Below are 16,492 nucleotides of genomic sequence, written 5' to 3' on the forward strand. Positions count from 1 at the left end.
AGAGACCGAGAGAGGCAGAGGCGAGAGACCGAGAGAGGCAGAGGCGAGAGACCGAGAGAGGCAGAGGCGAGAGACCGAGAGAGGCAGAGGCGAGAGACCGAGAGACAGAGGCAGAGGAGAGAGACAGAGGCGAGAGACAGAGGCGAGAGACAGAGGCGAGAGAGAGAGCGAGACAGAGACAGAGGCGAGAGAGAGAGCGAGACAGAGACAGAGGCAGAGGCGAGAGACCGAGAGACAGAGGCAGAGGCGAGAGACCGAGAGACAGAGGCAGAGGCGAGAGACCGAGAGACAGAGGCAGAGGCGAGAGACCGAGAGACAGAGGCAGAGGCGAGAGACCGAGAGACAGAGGCAGAGGCGAGAGACCGAGAGACAGAGGCAGAGGCGAGAGACCGAGAGACAGAGGCAGAGGAGAGAGGCAGAGGCGAGAGACAGAGGCGAGAGAGAGAGCGAGACAGAGACAGAGGCGAGAGAGAGAGCGAGACAGAGACAGAGGCGAGAGAGAGAGCGAGACAGAGACAGAGGCGAGAGAGAGAGCGAGACAGAGGCAGAGGCGAGAGACCGAGAGACAGAGGCAGAGGCAGAGGCGAGAGACCGAGAGACAGAGGCAGAGGCGAGAGACAGAGAGACAGAGGCAAGAGACAGAGGCGAGAGAGAGAGCGAGACAGAGAGAGAGCGAGACAGAGACAGAGGCGAGAGAGAGAGCGAGACAGAGACAGAGGCGAGAGAGAGAGCGAGACAGAGACAGAGGCGAGAGAGAGAGCGAGACAGAGGCAGAGGCGAGAGACCGAGAGACAGAGGCAGAGGCAGAGGCGAGAGACCGAGAGACAGAGGCAGAGGCGAGAGACAGAGAGACAGAGGCAAGAGACAGAGGCGAGAGAGAGAGCGAGACAGAGACAGAGGCGAGAGAGAGTGCGAGACAGAGAGAGAGCGAGACAGAGACAGAGGCGAGAGAGAGAGCGAGACAGAGACAGAGGCGAGAGAGAGAGCGAGACAGAGACAGAGGCGAGAGAGAGAGCGAGACAGAGGCAGAGGCGAGAGACCGAGAGACAGAGGCAGAGGCGAGAGACCGAGAGACCGAGAGACAGAGGCAGAGGCGAGAGACAGAGAGACAGAGGCAAGAGACAGAGGCGAGAGAGAGAGCGAGACAGAGACAGAGGCGAGAGAGAGAGCGAGACAGAGACAGAGGCGAGAGAGAGAGCGAGACAGAGACAGAGGCGAGAGAGAGAGCGCGAGAGAGAGAGCGCGACAGAGACAGAGGCGAGAGAGAGAGCGAGACAGAGGCGAGAGAGAGAGCGAGACAGAGACAGAGGCGAGAGAGAGAGCGAGACAGAGACAGAGGCGAGAGAGAGAGCGAGACAGAGGCAGAGGCGAGAGACTGAGAGACAGAGGCAGAGGCGAGAGACCGAGAGACAGAGGCAGAGGCGAGAGACAGAGAGACAGAGGCAAGAGACAGAGGCGAGAGAGAGAGCGAGACAGAGACAGAGGCGAGAGAGAGAGCGAGACAGAGACAGAGGCGAGAGAGAGAGCGAGACAGAGACAGAGGCGAGAGAGAGAGCGAGACAGAGACAGAGGCGAGAGAGAGAGCGAGACAGAGACAGAGGCGAGAGAGAGGAGCGAGACAGAGGCGAGAGAGAGAGCGAGACAGAGACAGAGGCGAGAGAGAGAGCGAGACAGAGACAGAGGCAGAGAGAGAGAGAGCGAGACAGAGACAGAGGCGAAAGAGAGAGCGAGGCAGAGAGAGAGGCGAGAGAGAGAGTCGAGGCAGAGAGAGAGGCGAGAGAGAGAGCGAGGCAGAGAGAGAGGCGAGAGAGATAGCGAGGCAGAGAGAGAGGCGAGAGAGATAGCGAGGCAGAGAGAGAGGCGAGAGAGATAGCGAGGCAGAGAGAGAGGCGAGAGAGATAGAGAGGGCGAGAGACCGAGAGAGGCAGAGGCGAGAGACCGAGAGAGGCAGAGGCGAGAGACCGAGAGAGGCAGAGGCGAGAGACCGAGAGAGGCAGAGGCGAGAGACCGAGAGGAAGAGGCGAGAGACCGAGAGAGGCAGAGGCGAGAGACCGAGAGAGGCAGAGGCGAGAGACCGAGAGAGGCAGAGGCGAGAGACCGAGAGAGCAGAGGCGAGAGACCGAGAGAGGCAGAGGCGAGAGACCGAGAGAGGCAGAGGCGAGAGACCGAGAGAGGCAGAGGCGAGAGACCGAGAGAGGCAGAGGCGAGAGGACCGAGAGAGGCAGAGGCGAGAGACCGAGAGAGGCAGAGGCGAGAGACCGAGAGAGGCAGAGGCGAGAGACCGAGAGAGGCAGAGGCGAGAGACCGAGAGAGGCAGAGGCGAGAGAGGAGAGAGGCAGAGGCGAGAGACCGAGAGAGGCAGAGGCGAGAGACCGAGAGAGGCAGAGGCGAGAGACCGAGAGAGGCAGAGGCGAGAGACCGAGAGAGGCAGAGGCGAGAGACCGAGAGAGGCAGAGGCGAGAGACCGAGAGAGGCAGAGGCGAGAGACCGAGAGAGGCAGAGGCGAGAGACCGAGAGAGGCAGAGGCGAGAGACCGAGAGAGGCAGAGGCGAGAGACCGAGAGAGGCAGAGGCGAGAGACCGAGAGAGGCAGAGGCGAGAGACCGAGAGAGGCAGAGGCGAGAGACCGAGAGAGGCAGAGGCGAGAGACCGAGAGAGGCAGAGGCGAGAGACCGAGAGAGGCAGAGGCGAGAGACCGAGAGAGGCAGAGGCGAGAGACCGAGAGAGGCAGAGGCGAGAGACCGAGAGAGGCAGAGGCGAGAGACCGAGAGAGGCAGAGGCGAGAGACCGAGAGAGGCAGAGGCGAGAGAGGCAGAGGCGAGAGACCAAGAGAGGCAGAGGCGAGAGACCCAGAGGTGAGAGACCCAGAGGCGAGAGACCCAGAGGGAAAGACCCAGAGGGAGAGAGAGGCGAGATGGACAGGAACCAGATGAAATGGCAATCATGGGGGTCACCCAGCGGATTGGCCCCCAGCTACATGCCCTTTGGGCAGGGTGTTACCCTGGCACTGCTGGTGCCACCTTGGTGCAAGCCTGGCACTGCTAAGGTGGTTCCAGCAGGGGCACTGCAGGGTGCCAGGTTGGCACTGCGAAGGTGGCATTTTCTGTCTGCTGCCGATTGAGCCAGGATGCCCTGCGCAGTTGTTTGTGGTGGTGGTGGGGGGAGCAGAAGAGACCCTCTTATAGTGCATTGGGCCAGGGTTCAGGCTTTGCATAAGCGGCCTTGGAGATCGGGAAGCCATTTCAAAACAGTATCCCGATCTCTCACTACACTGAGGAGTTCCTGCGAGCGGAGCTCCTCGGTGTAGAAAACGGGTCTTTGTGCAGCCTTGACCGCGCGTTGCCCACTGAGGCACCTTATTTAACATGAGTAGCGTTCTATAGCCATGTGTTTCTCAGTGCTGAGAGTGCCGGGAAACGTGCGGCTAAACGCGCTCGCTATGGGACTTGGTTCCCATTTAGCTAAAATGCGGCCAAATACTTTAATCTCTTTCATTATTATTTTTACACCCTTATGTTTGTCTGTCGCGTGTGTGTATATATATTGTTAATATATATATATATATATATATATATATATGTAGACTTGGGTAAGATGTGGTGGATTAGGAATTACATAATAGTTAATCAGTTGCATTTGCCGAATGTTTCATTATAGTTCTTGTTACAAGTAAAAGTAATTGTGCTTAAATTTACAAACTTGGTGATTGTAATTAATAGGCAACCAAGGACCAAAGACTTTGGGTATTTTTCTACAATTATTGGTTAATTCAATTGTGTTGCGACTCCAGGTCAAGGGGGGCTGGAATTGACCACACCCTAGCCTGGGGTATCATAACATCATCAACCAGATCCTGAACTGGACCAGCCATATAAATACAACAGCTACAACAGGTCAGAGGTTGGGAATTTTGTGGAGTGTAACTCACTTCCGAACTCTTCGAAGCCTGTCCACCATTTACAAGATCAAGACAGGAGAATGATGGACTACCCTGTACTGATGAATGCAGCTCCAACAACACAAGAAGTTTGACACTATTCAAGACAACGAGCCCGCTTGATTAGCATTCCATCCACAACTTTCAACATGCATCATCTCCACCACCGACACAGTGACGGCAGAATGCACCAGCTACAAGATGCACTGCAGCAACTGACCAAGGCTCCTTTGACAATGGCTTCCAAACCTACGAGTTCTGCCACCTAGAAGGACAAGGGTAGCAGATGCATGGGCACATCACCACCTGGAAGTTCCCCTCCATCTACACACCACCACGACTTAGAAACTAAATGACCCTTCCTTCACTGTCACTCGGTCAACATTTCGGAACTCCCTGCCTAACAGCAGTGTTGGTGTCCCTACACGATAAGGACTGCAGTCGTTCAAGGCAGCTTCTCATCACCATCTCAAAGGCAATTAGGGCTGGGCAATAAAAATGCTGGTCTAGCCAGCAACACTGCGATCCTGCGAACAAATTAATAAAAGATTGCAAAATTGTGCCCATCATTCTGCTATTTAGCAAATGTGAAAGTGGAAAATCAAGAAAATTGCAACTAGTTAGCCTAACATTTGTCGGAAATTTACCAGTGCAAGAATAAAGTAATAGAACAATTAGCAGACAACCAGCATGAATTTGTAAAGGCTAAATCATGCCTTTATTTTCCTTTTTAAAAGGCGGTGCCAAAAATAATGGACAGGGAAAAGTCTATGGGTATTTTATTTATAAGGCTGCCAGAAGGCATCTGAATTGCAGCAATCTGCTAGCGAAGAGTAAAGTTCAGGGAATTGGAGGCAACTTATTGACCGGTTTCCAGTACCTTAGAAGTACAGCAGCAAACATAATTAGTACCTTCATTTCCTGCAATATGGGTGATGCGAGATGCAATGGGGTGGATTTTTGTTTCGGTTTGGTGACCCCTTTGCAAGGATCACATTTGGGTTGGGGAAGTCACAATTTTCAAAGGAATGGCTAGAAGGCCATAGGAGGCCACTGAGCATTGAAGCCCATCAATGCAGTTAACAGAGGGGGAAGGCATCTGAAGTTGGAAGTGTGCAAGAAATGGCCATGATTCCCAGGTCACCAGTGTGAAAGGGGCAGTACTTCACATGTAGGTATGGTAGATGTGGGATGGCCTCAAATTGATCTTCATGCGCTGGCCCCCATTCCGGTCATCAGCAGGTCATCTCCAGGCATCATTTGGCCTCTAATCGTTGGTCTTAATATAATTTTTTTTTTTTAATTATGCTAACCTGCAGATGGGTAGCTGTCATCCTGCAAGGCCCCCCTCCACAAACTGGCCTGGAGGCAGGAAGATGCAAGCAGATATTCCAGATTCATCTGTCTCTGGCAGGCTTCCAAAATACAGCCAATATGTACAAAGTGATGCTAGACATTTCAAATATGAAAAAGATCTGCCACCTTTGACAAAACAAAATAAACCCACCCTCCCCAATTCTATCCAAAGTACATCACCTTATCCTCATATCTGATCCAGCAGTTAGTAGCAGAGGATTTCCATCTGCTGGACTGCAGTAGATTCCATGGACGCTGTGTGTTGAAGGCTAAACAATAAAACAAAAAAAGTGAATAAAATACAATTAGAGCTTGAAATCAAGAGAAAATAAAAGCAAAATAGTGTGTGCTGAAAATCTGAAATAAAAGCAGAAATATTCTAGAAAAACTCTTCCAAACTGGCATCCATGGAAATAAATACTTTAAAGTTGAGAGTCCAAAATTACTACTTTTGAATTGAATTTGACCTTGAAATCACAGATCTTCTGTTCTGCTCATCAACATTACAGTCTAGCCTCTTTGTAATACAAATGCAGTGATTTTTCCACATTTAAATAAATACAAACGGATATAATAATAATAATCGCTTATTGTCACAGGTGGGCTTCAATGAAGTTATTATGAAAAGCCCCTAGTCGCCAGATTCTGGCACCTGTTCGGGGAGGCCGGTACTGGAATTGAACCCGCGCTGCTGGCATTGTTCTGCATTACAAGCCAGCTGTTTCGCCCACTGTGCAAAGCCAGGTGATCTGCCATGCTATTGCACAGAGTTCAGAACAAAAGCAAAGCTGGAGGACGAGCAGATGATTGAATCAACTGAATCTGCTCTACATCCCCGAATACAGTTGCTTCCCGTTGAGCTTATCTCATCCATTAACCATCAACACTGTGCTCACCAAACTAGAACATGTCAAATTTATACTTTAATGCTTATAATTATAAATTTTATAAATTTATACTCTTATGCTTGAATCTTTTCATAGCCTCACCTATTCCCAACCCCATAAACATTCCCCAGTCCCAAATCACAATCTCTCTTATTTGGGTAGTTAGCACAGCTGTCTCAGCTCCGGGGACCAGCGTTCAATTTGAGCCTCGGGTGACTGTGTGGAGTTTGCACTTTTTCCCTCGTGTCTGCGTGGGTTTCATCCGGGTGCTCCGGTTTCATCCCACAGTCCAAAGATGTGCAGGTTAGGTGGATTGCCCATGCTAAATTGGCCCTTAGTTTTTAAAAGGTTAAGTGGGGTTACTGGGTTACAGGGACAGGGTGGAGGCGTGGGCTGAAATAGGGTGCTCTTTCCAAGGGCCAGTGCAGACCCGATGGGCCGAATGGCCTCCTTCTGCACTGTAAATTCTCCGATTCTGGCCTCTCGTGCATTTTTTTCAATCCTCAGATCTGCCACTGGAGAAGTGACAATTTTCAAATAATAGTAGATAAACTTGTAATTGCAATTTTTCGGTATAGTTTTTCAATGTGGACACACATGGACAGACATATTTTATCATAAGACCATAAGACATAGAAGCAGAATTAGACCACACGGCACATCGAGTCTGCTCCACCATTCAATCATGGCTGATATTCTTTTAATCCCCATTCTCCCCATAACCCCTGATCCCCTTATTAATCATGAACCTATCTATCTGTCTTAAGGACACTCAGTGATTTGGCCTCCACAGCCTTCTGCGGCAAAGAGTTTAACAGATTCACCACATTCTGGCTGAAGAAATTCCTCCTCATCTCTGTTTTAATGGATCGTCCCTTTAGTCTGAGGTGGTGGCCTCTGGTTCTAGTTTTTCCTACAAGTGGAAACATCCTCTCCACATCTACTCTACGCAAGTCTCGCAGTATCTTGCAAGTTTCAATAAGATCCCCTCTCATCCTTCTAAACTCCGAGTACAGACCCAGAGTCCTCAGACGTTTTCTTGACATGAATGCTAACATTGCATTTGCCTTCCTAGCTGCCGACTGAACCTGCACGTTAATCTTGAGAGAATCCTGAACCAGGACTCCCAACTCCCTTTGTGCTTCTGATTTCCAAAGCATTTCCCCATTTAGAAAATAGTCTGCCTAAATTCCTCCTTCCAAAGTGCATAACCTCACACTTTTCCACATTGTATTTCATTTGCCACTTCACTGCCCACTCTCCTAGCTTGTCTGCAGGAGAGTGCTTCTGCAGCCCCCTTGCTTCCTCAATACTACCTGTCCCTCGACAGATCTTTGTATCATCTGCAAACTTAGCAACAATGCCTTCAGTACCTTCTTCCAGATCATTAATGGATATTGTGAAAATTGTGATCCCAGCGCAGGCCCCTGAGGCACACCACTAGTCATCTGCTGCCATGCTGAAAAGACCGCTTTATCCCCACTCTGCCTTTTGCCAGTCAACCAATCCTCTATCCTTGCCAGGATCTTACCCTTAACATCATGGGCTTTTAATTTATTTAACAATCTCCTATGCGGCACCTTGTCAATGGCCTTCTGGAAATCTAACTAAATCACGTCCACTAGTTCTCCTTTGTTTAACTTCCTTGTTACCTCCTCAAAGAACTCTTAACGGATTTTTCAGACATGACCTCCCTTTGACAAAGCCGTGCTGACTCAGTCCTATTTTACCATGCACTTCCAAGTGCTTTGCGGTCTCATCTTTAATAACAGACTCTAAAATCTTACCAATGACCGAAGTCAGGCTTACTGGCCTATAACTTCCTGTCTTCTGCCTCCCTCCCTTCTTAAAGAGTGGTGTTACATTCGTCACCTTCCAGTCCTCTGGGACTCTTCCTGCCTCCAGTGATTCCTGAAAGATCACCACCAATGCCTCCACAATCTCCTCAGCTATCTCTTTTAGAATCCAGGGGTATAGTCCATCTGGTCCAGGTGACTTATCCATCGTCAGACCTTTTAGTTTCCCCAGAATCTTCTCCTTCGTGATGGCCACTGTACTCACCTCTGCCCCCTGATTTTCCTGGAGCTCTGGCATCCCACTGGTGTCTTCCTATTATTATTTATCCAGCCACGTCTTCGATGCTCCAATGTCTATTTTTGCCTCTCTTTTTATATATTGAAATAAACTCTTCCTATCTTCATTTATATTACTAGATAGAATGCACTCATATTTCATGTTCTCTCCCCTTATTGCTTTTTTAGTTATCCCCTGCTCGCTTTTAAAGGCTTCCCAATCCTCTGGCTTCACACTAACCATCGCCACTTTGTATGCTTTTTCTTTAATGCTGTCCTTGACTTCCCTTGTCTTCCCTTAGCATGTTTCCTCATCCTTGGGATGAATTTCTGCTGTGCCCCCCGAACAACCCCAAAAACACCTGCCATTGCTGTTCCGCCGTCTTCCCGGTTAGGCTCCTTTTCCAATCAACTCTGGCCAGCTCCTCCCTCATGTCTTTGTAGTTACCCTTATTTAATTGTAATACCATTTTATCTGATTCCAGCTTCTCTGTCTCAAACTGCAGGGTAAATTCTATCATATTGTGGTTACTGCTCCCCAAGGGTTCCTTCACCTTAAGATCCCTAATGAAGTCGGCCTCATTACACATCACCAAATCCAGAATTGCCTGTTCCCAAGTGGGCTCTGCCACAAACTCTCCAAAAAACCCATCTCTTAAAAACATTCCACAAATTCCTTTTCTTGGGATCCACTACCAACCTGATTTTCCCAGTCCACCTGCATATTGAAGTCCCCCATGAGTATTGTGGTGTTGCCTTTTTTACATGCTTTCTCTACCTCCTGATTTATTTTCTGCCCCACATCCTGACTACTGATAGGGGGCCTGTACATAACTCCAATCAGGATCATTTTACCTTTGCGATTCCTCAATTCTACCCACAGAAGGGGAATCTTCTGTGGGCTGTTTAGCACAGGGCTAAATCGCTGGCTGTGAAAGCTGACCAAGGCAGGCCAGCAGCACTGTTCAATTCCCGTACCAACCTCCCCGAACAGGCGCCGGAATGTGGTGACTAGGGGCTTTTCACAGTAACTTCATTTGAAGCTCACTTGTGACAATAAGCGATTTTCCTGATCTTATCGCTCCTTGCTATCGATTTAACTTCATTCCTTACTAACAATGCAACCACGCCCCCTTTGACCATCTGCCTGTAATTTAGATAGGAGACATATCCTTGTATATGTAGATCCCAACCCTGATGCCCTTGCAGCCACGTCTCTGTGATGCCCACAACAAGCTCATTTACCTTGTTCCCGTATACTGCGCTCAATCAGGTACAATACCCTTAGTCCTGCATTGGCCACCTCCCTTCTCACACTTGTCACCTTCTTTGTTCTGCCTGGATGGTGCTGTTCTGTTATTTTGTTCTCTATTTCCCCTTCAGTTATGACACCTTCTAAGCTAACGCTCTGGTTCCCACGCCCCTGCCATACTAGTTTAAATCCTCCCGAGTGATACTAGCAAACCTCCCAGCCAGGGTATTAGTGCCCCTTGAGTTAAGATGCAACCTGTCCTTCTTGTACAGGTCCCACCTGCCCGGAAGAGGTCCCAACGGTCCAGAAATCTGAAACCCTCCCTCCTACACCACTGGTTGAGCGACGTGTTTAGCTACACTATCCTCCTATTTCTAGCCTTGCTGGCACGTGGCACAGGAAGTAATCCTAAGATTACAACCCGAGAGGTAATGCGTTTTAGCTTGCTGCCTAACTTCCTGAAATCCTTCTGCAGGACCTCGTAGCTCTTCCTGCCTATGTCGTTAGGACCTACGTGTACTACAACCTCTGGCTGTTCACCCTCTCGCCATTCAGGATCTCCTGTGTTCGCTCAGAGACAACCTGGACCCTGGCACCAGGGGGGCAACATGCCATCCTGGAATCTCTTTCACTTGCACAGAAGCACCTATCTGTGCCCCTTACTATAGAGTCTGCTATAACTATCGCTCTCCTGCACTTTGCCCTCTCCTGCTGAACAACAGAGCCAGTAGCCACAGGTGCCACTGTTCTGGTTCCAGTTGTTTTCCCCTGATAAGCTATCTCCCCCCCCCCCCCCCCCCTCCCCTCCACGCATGCTCCTAAGTGCATCCAACTGCTGCTCCAACCAAACCACATGGTCTGCGAGGAGCTGCCATTGGTTATACTTGCTGCAGAGGTAGTCGACTGGAATGCTTGAAGCGTCACAGATCTGCCACATATCTCAGTTAGAGCACTGCACCCCGCAGAGTGACATTTGAGCACTACTTAATTAATTTAAAATAAATACTTAAATTATTGTAAGATTAAGTTACAATTAGCTATATGGCCCTGGTGATAGATTTTTACTGTAAAGTTAAATGCTAAATACTAATCTCTGCCCTCGGGTTTAGTTACTCCTCTACCTAGTTAATAAGTTTTAATTAGTTTTTTTTGCAATGTTTTCTTTCTCAAATTTAACAGTTACCCTACCAGCCAAACAGGTCACAGATTTACTGTGATGTCACTTCAGTTTTTCTCCCCCCCCCACAATTTGAAAAGATATTTGTATTACTTACCTTCCCAGGATGCACTCTGGGTCTCTCTGTATATTACTAGTTACAAAGCCAGAAGAAAACAAACCAAAAAGAGGAAAAAAGCACCTCCTCTCCCACTTTGCATCGAATTACCACACTGTTCCGAATTACCAAGTTCCAATCCCCACTCTGGCTCTCTCACTCACTCAGGCTGTCTCGCTTTCATATGCGCAAAGCAAGGTTCTATGTATATTTGATGGAAGAGTTGTCCGGGAGTTCAGTCCAAAGTACTGTTTATGTGGCATGACACTGTAACTCCAGAGGGAGTAAAACTACATTTCAAAATATCTCCTTTGAGAGAGTCTTCGATCATGACCATTTATTATTAAAATTGAAAAAGGTTGTGGTAGAAGAGGGTACAAGAAAAAGCAATTTACCACAATGGCAATTTAAAGGGACTAGCACTTTTGCCCTTAACTTCGATTAACAAATGGTTGCAAAATTAATCTATTAATCAGAAGGCATAAATAGGAATTAATCTAAACTAAAAGTTTGATGATTTAGCCACAAACCTGCATTTCAGAGAGAGGTGGAGCACTGCTGGCCCAAAGGGTGAATCGCCTGTCTCCAGTTTCCATGTCCCACATTGACACTTCATTATTTCCTTGGACAGCTGAATAAGTATGTCAAAATAGGCAAGTGTGATAATCACTTTTCAGCAGGCCAGACTCCCATATTTACAATGACATGGTATAAATTCAATACATAAGTTTTTCAAATATGCTTGTCTGTTATTTACAACATTTTCACTGGCCTCAAAACAAGTGCCAAAATAATAGAAACATAAAATTAGAAAAACAGAAACACAACAGCCGTGATTTTGCACTATTTGCCGCGAGCGCAAGTTGCAACATGGGTGCAAAATATTACGAGTCAAAAAAAATCACAAATCATACTGGTGAGATCTTGTGTTCCTAATGTCCCCTTACCCCCACCAGTGGCTTAACTAGGTTCACACCCAGGAAGGAATAGAACCTAATTTACAAGTATTATCATATCATTAACGGACAGACCTGCTCGCTGGCATGACATTACACCTGTGCAGTTTACAGCAGGGTTTTAGAAACAGGAACTTGGTGACATCATCAGCGAGGAGTGGTTCGCCACTTTACACCAGGGTGCCCATGGGAAGAAAGGGCATTGGTCAGCTCCAAGGCAATGGTAAGGGGGTGCACTCAAGAATTCGTGGTGGGGGGGGGGGGGGGGGGGGGAAAGAGACATTCCGTGGAGAGTGGCTGAAGGGGGGGGGGGGGGGTGTTTTGTGTGTATTTAATGCTGATCCGTGGGGATTGCAAGGGAAGGCAACACAATGGGCGAAGGCTATGTGCCTAAGCGGGGCTGGGTGGGACCGCCATTTGCATGACTCAGAGGGTGGTATGATCTGGCCCCATAAGGGGATGTGGGGCATTTCAGTAAGAGGGAAACCAGGCCACAAGTCTCACTCACCCGGAGACTGAAATCTGCACCCAAAGGGCCTGTGCCGTCTAAAGAGGCCCTGGCACTGGGCCGGGATCCGTGGGCAGCTGAATTGGGTGGGTGTCCACAGCCCAGGGCTTGTAGAATCCACAACGTTCGGAGGCAGGGGGCTACCACTGATGTCATCTGATGAAGTTATGTTTAATATGGAGGCATGACTGTGCAATTAGCATATATCACAACTAAGTACCTGTGCATAATTGGCTCATCAAAAGCTCAGGAATGTTAGTAGACAAGTGGGTTCCTGCTTGGACGGAATCTCACACCGGCCCCAAGACCCGAACCTTCCCTTGGGAGCCGGAGACCCTCAGCTTGATCAGCTCACCCTTGCTTGATACATGAGGTTTATTTTAGAGCAAATCAAATATTAGATTTTTTTTTTAAATCAAAAAAAACTGAGGGTCAATTTAAAAAGGCAGCCCTTTAAAGGGATACCGCCTGAACCAAAAGCAAATTACCTTAAAACATTTTGCCATGTGATTAAGAGGATCGACAAGGCACCCCAGTCCCCAGGGAAGGGGGCTGGTAAGTACTCAATGGTGCCGGTGAACACTGCGTGCTCGCTCTCCAGGGATGCACAGCCGTGAACGTAGCCGCGTTAGAGAGGCAGACAGTTGGGTCGGATTACCCCCCCCAAATCGCCCATTGCCTGGACTTTTGTTGGGTTTTGCCAAACCTAAGTGCAGGTTCATAATGAGGTCCTCTTCCTTCCACGCCCCTCTCCGCACTGGGTGTCCATAGATCAGGAGCATGGGGCTCAAGTGCTAACAAAAAAAAAACTAACAACAAGGTTTGAAGAAACTGAAAAAGGGGCCACAGTCTACCACAATCTGTGTACTCTTGGTCCACAAACTCCACATGGCCACAAAAACGCAGGCATCAGGGAAGTCCATGGACCTGTGCAAGTATCGGTTGTATGAGACTGTCGTTTGCAACACACTCTAGCCCAGGCCCCTGATGACGAGGAGGACTCCTCTGTAAAGGGACCTCCATTGGGAGCTCTCACGGCCGGATTGCATCGTGTCCAGGCAATGGGCAGGAAGATGGGAGCGCAGCAGCATCCCTGACAAGTAACCCTTCCGCACAGTGCAAAAGGGCACTTCATGAGGCTGTTCAGGTTCAGGGGCTCTGGCTCCCGAGGGAAGGTTCGGGCTTGGGGTGAATGTGAGATTCTGTCTGAGTAGGATCCCACTTGCCCATTATTCCTTAGCTTTGATAGATGAAACAATTATGCCCAGGTACTTAGCTGTGATGTATGCTGGTGTCACTGATTGCCGCTCACAAGTTAACCATTCGCACTGAGCTCTTCATGCCTTGAATTCCAAGCTTGCCTTCAGCATTTGCATCCAAGATATGTATCGTTGCAGCGGTGTCCTCACAAAGGTTGTTCAGCAGCCTGAGGCTGGTCCCGATTGTGGTTGCGCGGAGGCAACATCAATCGTCTCAGTGCTTATAGACAGCGACTGACGTTCCTGGAGGTGAGTGAGACAAGTGCAAGGAGACTCTTGATATCCAGGGAGATGGTTGCTCACCTTTGCCAGGTTCTCCAGGAATTGGCGTTACACGTACCCAGAGGTCACCCACTGTCTGTCACACTGAAGGTCACAGCTGCTCTGAACCTCAATGCCAGTGACTCCTTTCAAGGCTCAATTGGTGATCTTTGTGGCATCGCCCAGACCTCCGCACAAAAGTGCACCAGGGAGGTCACAGATGCATGTTTATCCAGGAGTGCAAAAGATACCCAGCAGCTGCCATGATGTCTTCATCATGCAGCAGTCCAAAATCCCTGATCTCCCAGCACTTCAAAGCAGACTTACCATTTGGCTGCTCAAAGTCAAAGAATACCCATTCAATTGCAGCTGACAACAACCATCATGATGCCAAGCAATGAGGTATGAGGAGCAATACAATGATATGGTAGACATTTTATATAATGAAAGCCATCTGACAATCAGATGTCTTATGGAGCAAATCATGGCATGCTGAAGGTGAGCTTCAGGTGCTTGAACACGTCTGGAGGCATTTTGCGGTACACACCAGGCAAGAACTTCACAATGGTCGTGGTTGCTCCACATTGCACAAGCATAGTAGCTAGGAGAGGGAAAGGTAATAAACCACAATTAACTGGAATGATGCATTGAATTTACCTGCAATGACCCATGACTGGCATAGAGGGTGCATAAGTAGACGTCGAACGCGAGCTCTTGCTGGGTGACAGTGACTTGAAATGGGCAACTGAAATCTCATATCCCAACAAGCCATGGTGCCGTTACTTGTACCTTTTAAAAATAAACTAGTTACAAAAACAAATATAGCAAGCATTTCCATTTTAAAACACTCAAAATTCTCACTTACTCCAATTTTGTTAAGAACCCTGCTAATGTTAAATGCAAGGGTATTCCAAAACCCAGAGGGGCAACTTGGAACAGCGGTTCTTAGTGCTGTATATTTTCAATTTGGTACACTGTGAGAAAAGATATGCAAACCAGGTAGGAATTTTGTGATCAATTAATAAAGAATATCTATTAACTTAGAAGAAAAACACACAAAAAGAACTATAAAGAACGGGCATTGGGATTCTCTGTTCCCGCTGGCAGCACTCGCCTGCCTGCGGGTTTCCAGCAGCATGGGGTGGTGTCATGGGAAATCCATTGAGAAGTGGCGGGAATAGAGAATTTCGCCGCCAGTGGACGGCACACCGCCAAGAAGCAGATGGTTGCGGTACTGGAGAATCCCGTCCAACATTTCTGATCATGTTTAACTGCAAAATAAGCCAAGTTAAATTTATCTGCAGAGTTTTAGTAGTTTTCATTACAGATACATTTTGTCATTCCTTACGTAAACATTACTGAAACACCCTTCAGTACAGAACACAAACTTGGAAAATAAATATGGAAAATAATACTTACCTATACATAACCAGCACTGATGTATATCTACAGCAAAGGAAGTTGTGAGTCCAAGTCTCAAATCATGCTTTAATGTCCAGGCATTTGTTGATGACCTCAGGTCCCAGCCAACTAAAGAACCGTTTACAGTTGCATAAGCTAAAACAGACTGTGCACCTGCATTAAAATGATGAATATCCACCACACAACCATCTTCTTTCTGATCCAAAGCTCTTGGAAAACAAGATAACAAGATTTGTTTGTGTGAATGTCAATGCCGTGGTTAGTTGCTTATAATCTGTTATGTAAAGTACCAGCAATACTTAGCAAGAAGATTGATTTAGTAATGAAATGGTTTTTTGAACCTGAAATCTCTCCTCCAAAATTGAGATTACACCATGTATTTATAAATAACTAAACCTTTACCCTTCTACTTTAGGTCGCACTTTGAAAATTGAGTTAAGTTACCACAGAAAAATCAACAACAGCTTAAACTGAAACCGTGGATAAAGTATAACAATTTTATCTGATTTAGATTTACAGTGGTTGTCATATAGTTATATTGAATTAATTCCAATTAACTTTTTCAGCAATGAGATGAAATGAAACGCATCTAGAAATGCTTAATTTCAGTTGCGAGAAATTACACAGGAATACAATTGCTGCTCTCCATAATGTTAAATGTTATATTAATACAATTGCAGCTTTAAGATAAAAGAACAATTTGATTCAGATTAGAAGATGTTGATGATGAAAGACAGTGTACCCATCCACTTCTAGTATTAATAAATTAAACAAGTGCATAAAGATGCATAAAAGTGCATAAAGATGCATAAAAAGGCGGTTAGTCCAAATTGATTACATGAATTAGTGCATGTTTAATGCATGACTATCAAGTGTATCTACGTGTAAAAGGGACATAATAATTGGCAATTTTCTTTACAAACCACAGGGCTACGTTAAACATTGAGTAATGTACACAGCTAATGGGTTATAGGCTAATTATAACAAAAAAAACTTTCCATTAAAAACTGCATCAAATTTTCAGAGGTATATCACGAGGGTCCATTTCCCATTTTACACGACGGTTACTGTGTTAAGCAATTAACTCTTTTGTTCCTTTTTAATGCAATTATTTAAGTGATGCATTATTAAAAGAAATTAGTTGTTTGGACGTCTTGATAAAAATTCACATGCAACTATTGTGCTTACACCATCGCAGAGGTTAACCATGCTAAAGCCAGAACTAAAAGAAAAACAGTATTAAATCAGTCTATATAAACACCTAGCAATTCAATGATTAAAAAATCTGGCATACATGTTACAGGTGCAA

General features: G+C 47.2%; 1 protein-coding gene across 1 annotated transcript in view; it reads right to left on the reverse strand.

Annotated features, from left to right (window-relative positions):
- The window catches only part of pik3r4 (phosphoinositide-3-kinase, regulatory subunit 4), a 104,535-nt gene that overhangs the window by 4,561 nt on the left and 83,482 nt on the right, over window positions 1–16,492 (reverse strand). The window contains exons 14-18 of the mRNA XM_038796378.1: window positions 15,181–15,392; window positions 14,419–14,550; window positions 11,308–11,408; window positions 5,473–5,561; window positions 3,928–4,033 (exon numbers count right to left, since the gene is read on the reverse strand). Coding sequence (XP_038652306.1) covers window positions 3,928–4,033; window positions 5,473–5,561; window positions 11,308–11,408; window positions 14,419–14,550; window positions 15,181–15,392 — 640 coding nt within the window. The remainder of the gene's footprint in view (window positions 1–3,927; window positions 4,034–5,472; window positions 5,562–11,307; window positions 11,409–14,418; window positions 14,551–15,180; window positions 15,393–16,492) is intronic.

This window comes from Scyliorhinus canicula, chromosome 5, assembly GCF_902713615.1.
Source record: "Scyliorhinus canicula chromosome 5, sScyCan1.1, whole genome shotgun sequence".
In the NCBI taxonomy this organism is placed as follows: Eukaryota; Metazoa; Chordata; class Chondrichthyes; order Carcharhiniformes; family Scyliorhinidae; genus Scyliorhinus; species Scyliorhinus canicula.